This window comes from Chionomys nivalis, chromosome 22, assembly GCF_950005125.1.
Source record: "Chionomys nivalis chromosome 22, mChiNiv1.1, whole genome shotgun sequence".
In the NCBI taxonomy this organism is placed as follows: domain Eukaryota; kingdom Metazoa; phylum Chordata; class Mammalia; order Rodentia; family Cricetidae; genus Chionomys; species Chionomys nivalis.
The window spans coordinates 51884149-51886888 of record NC_080107.1 but is presented as its reverse complement, the minus strand read 5'-3'; the positions used below and the strand labels follow the sequence as shown (position 1 = coordinate 51886888).

Genomic DNA, 2740 nt, shown 5'->3' with positions numbered 1-2740 from the left:
AACCCAAGATCCTACCACCTCTTTCATTCCAATCTGGGTGGACTGTGCTTAGTCTTCTTGCAGCCTAAATTAAGGAGCTGCACCCTCCACAAAACCTACATGGCCTGAGGATTTCATCTGTTAATATTGGCATAAAAGTAGACATGGTGCTCCATTAACTTGAAGTTGATATCCAGACATATGTCAACACACCTACAGAATCTGCTTTTTCACAAAGTACCCAAAAACACACACTGAAATAAAAAGACAGCATCCTCAACAAATGATAATGGGCCAACAAGAGAATCAGATTCATTGTCCTGCCCAAAGTTAAACTCAAAACGTAAACATAAGAACAGATGCCCTGAATCTGATAGAAGAAATGTGGGTATTGCATACAATTAGAGTCAAGGGTAATCCTCAATAGCACCCAGCTATGAACTCCGCAATCTACACTGTGACTTGCCTTGAAGATATACTGGGGCAATAGGGGCGTCTGTAACCACTTCTGATTGTTTTTAAGCTTACTCCAGATTTGACCCATAAATGTCACTGATAAAGTAATCAGAATCTGAGACTAGATAAGCCTTGAGGAACATCAACTACTATTACTCTCTGACAGGAACATAACAGGACTCCTAGTGGCATGTTGCTATACATTATAGCAGCACATCAGTCTATCCTCGTCAAAAAAGCTTCTTCCTTAAGTATATTGTAAGAAAGAGATGTCCAACTAGAAAATGTGCAGAAAATGAGACAACTTTGGAGCAAGGCCTTCCTCCCTTCATGGCCCAGGGATTTATGGGGATGAGAGAGTCAGAGGTGATAGATGACTCAAGAACCCATCACAACACGAATACACATAGACAGTGAGAGAGAGCAGGCAGAAGACCTACACTGGTTTAAGCATGATTGCGTGTCAGGACTAAGAAGAATACAAACTCCCATCCATAACCAGAAAACTGACTACTATTTGCACCAACTGGCAAAAGGAGAACAAATTTTCTCCAGTGGAATGTTAGTGAGAGTATCGACCACACACTAGGACAGGACCTATGGCAGGGAGCAGTTGGCCATTACAAAATACACTCAAGGGCCGTCCGGTCTTCCGCCGCACGTGTCTCCAGAGCGATGCCCAAATCTAAGCGAGACAAGAAAGTTTCCTTAACAAAAACTACCAAGAAAGGCTTGGAACTGAAGCAGAACCTGATAGAAGAGCTTCGGAAATGTGTGGATACATACAAGTACATCTTCATCTTCTCTGTGGCCAACATGAGGAACAACAAGCTGAAGGACATCCGAAATGCCTGGAAGCACAGCCAGATGTTCTTTGGCAAAAACAAGGTGATGATGGTGGCCTTGGGGCGAAGCCCATCTGACGAATACAAAGACAACCTACATCAGGTCAGCAAGAAGTTGAGAGGTGAAGTTGGGCTCCTCTTTACCAACCGCACAAAGGAGGAAGTGAACGGGTGGTTCACAAAGTATACAGAAATGGATTTTGCTCTAGCTGGGAACAAAGCAACTTTAACTGTGAGCCTGGATCCAGGGCCCCTGAAGCAGTTCCCTCATTCCATGGAACCACAGCTGAGGCAGCTGGGCCTGCCCACTGCCCTCAAGAAAGGTGTGGTGACCCTGCTGTCTGACTATGAGGTGTGCAAGGAGGGCGATGTGCTGACTCCAGAGCAGGCCCGCGTCTTGAAGCTTTTTGGGTATGAGATGGCTGAATTCAAGGTGACCATCAAATACATGTGGGATGCCGAGTCTGGGAGATTCCAGCAGATGGACAGTGAGCTGCCTGAAAGTGCGTCTGCCTCTGAGGGAGAGTCAGAGGAAGAGGATGACAGCTGACTCTAGGGCGTGGGACGGAGGACTTCTAGCAAGTTCTTCATCTCCATTGTCACCAGGACTGCTGTCACCCCTCTGAAGGGAGCAGCTCTTTATTTGACGTGGATGCGGACAAGAGAGGAAGCTGGGGTGGGACTTTTGTTTCTACAAAGAATAAAATCTTGTCCTCAGGGTTTTCCCTGTAGATGGCAAGAGACTTTTCCTAGTGAAAAGGCATTCAGCTTTGTGCTTCTGTTTGGGCCTGCACAGCCTGGCCCCTCCACACCACAGCCCTGCAGATAGCTGCTGGCAGTGCCCACACCCGGCTGTGCTCTCGAGCCCTTTGTCTGAAATGCATTGGCTGAGGAGAGTTTTGAGCCTAGGCAACTTCATCACACGAGAGGGAAGGTAGAGACAGGTAGATTAGGAATTCAAAGTCCACCTGGCCTACCAAAGACCTTGTCTTAGAAACTAAAACAAATAGCTTGATAGATGAATTGGAGTTGAGTGCATTGGTCAGTTGTTAACTTGTATTGCGTGTCATAGATCCTTCAAATTTGGGGAAAAAAAGGAAAGGGCTGGAACTGGTACCTCCTAACATGTCTTCCACCTGAGTGTTTACCAAAGGTTAGTACAATTCAGCAGTTTCTTCTGGTTTTCTATTCAAGGATATGAAAATATATATTCACACACAAAAAAAAATACACTCAATCATTTTACTTTGTTTTAGCATTTTGTCTTCATGGCCTTTTGCTTGTTTTGTTTTTGTTTATGTAGTAGAGTGTGTGTACCTATTTTGGCTGAAATGATTGTTTCTTGGTTTTGAATTGTTTGTTTGGAAAGAGAAAGAGAGGAAAAAGGAACCTAAAGCTGAGTACATAGGGAAAATCTGGGAGGAAATGGGGAGGAAAAATATGATTAGAATGTATTATTA

At 44.5% G+C, this 2740-nt stretch overlaps 1 protein-coding gene across 1 annotated transcript; it reads left to right on the top strand.

The window, feature by feature from the left end:
• The first annotated feature begins 1085 nt into the window (after positions 1–1085).
• On the top strand, positions 1086–2491 carry LOC130864698 (mRNA turnover protein 4 homolog). Its single transcript, XM_057755403.1, has one exon. It carries the CDS (start codon positions 1111–1113, stop codon positions 1828–1830), a length of 720 nt encoding a protein of 239 aa, XP_057611386.1. The 5' UTR covers positions 1086–1110; the 3' UTR covers positions 1831–2491.
• Positions 2492–2740: the final 249 nt, after the last annotated feature.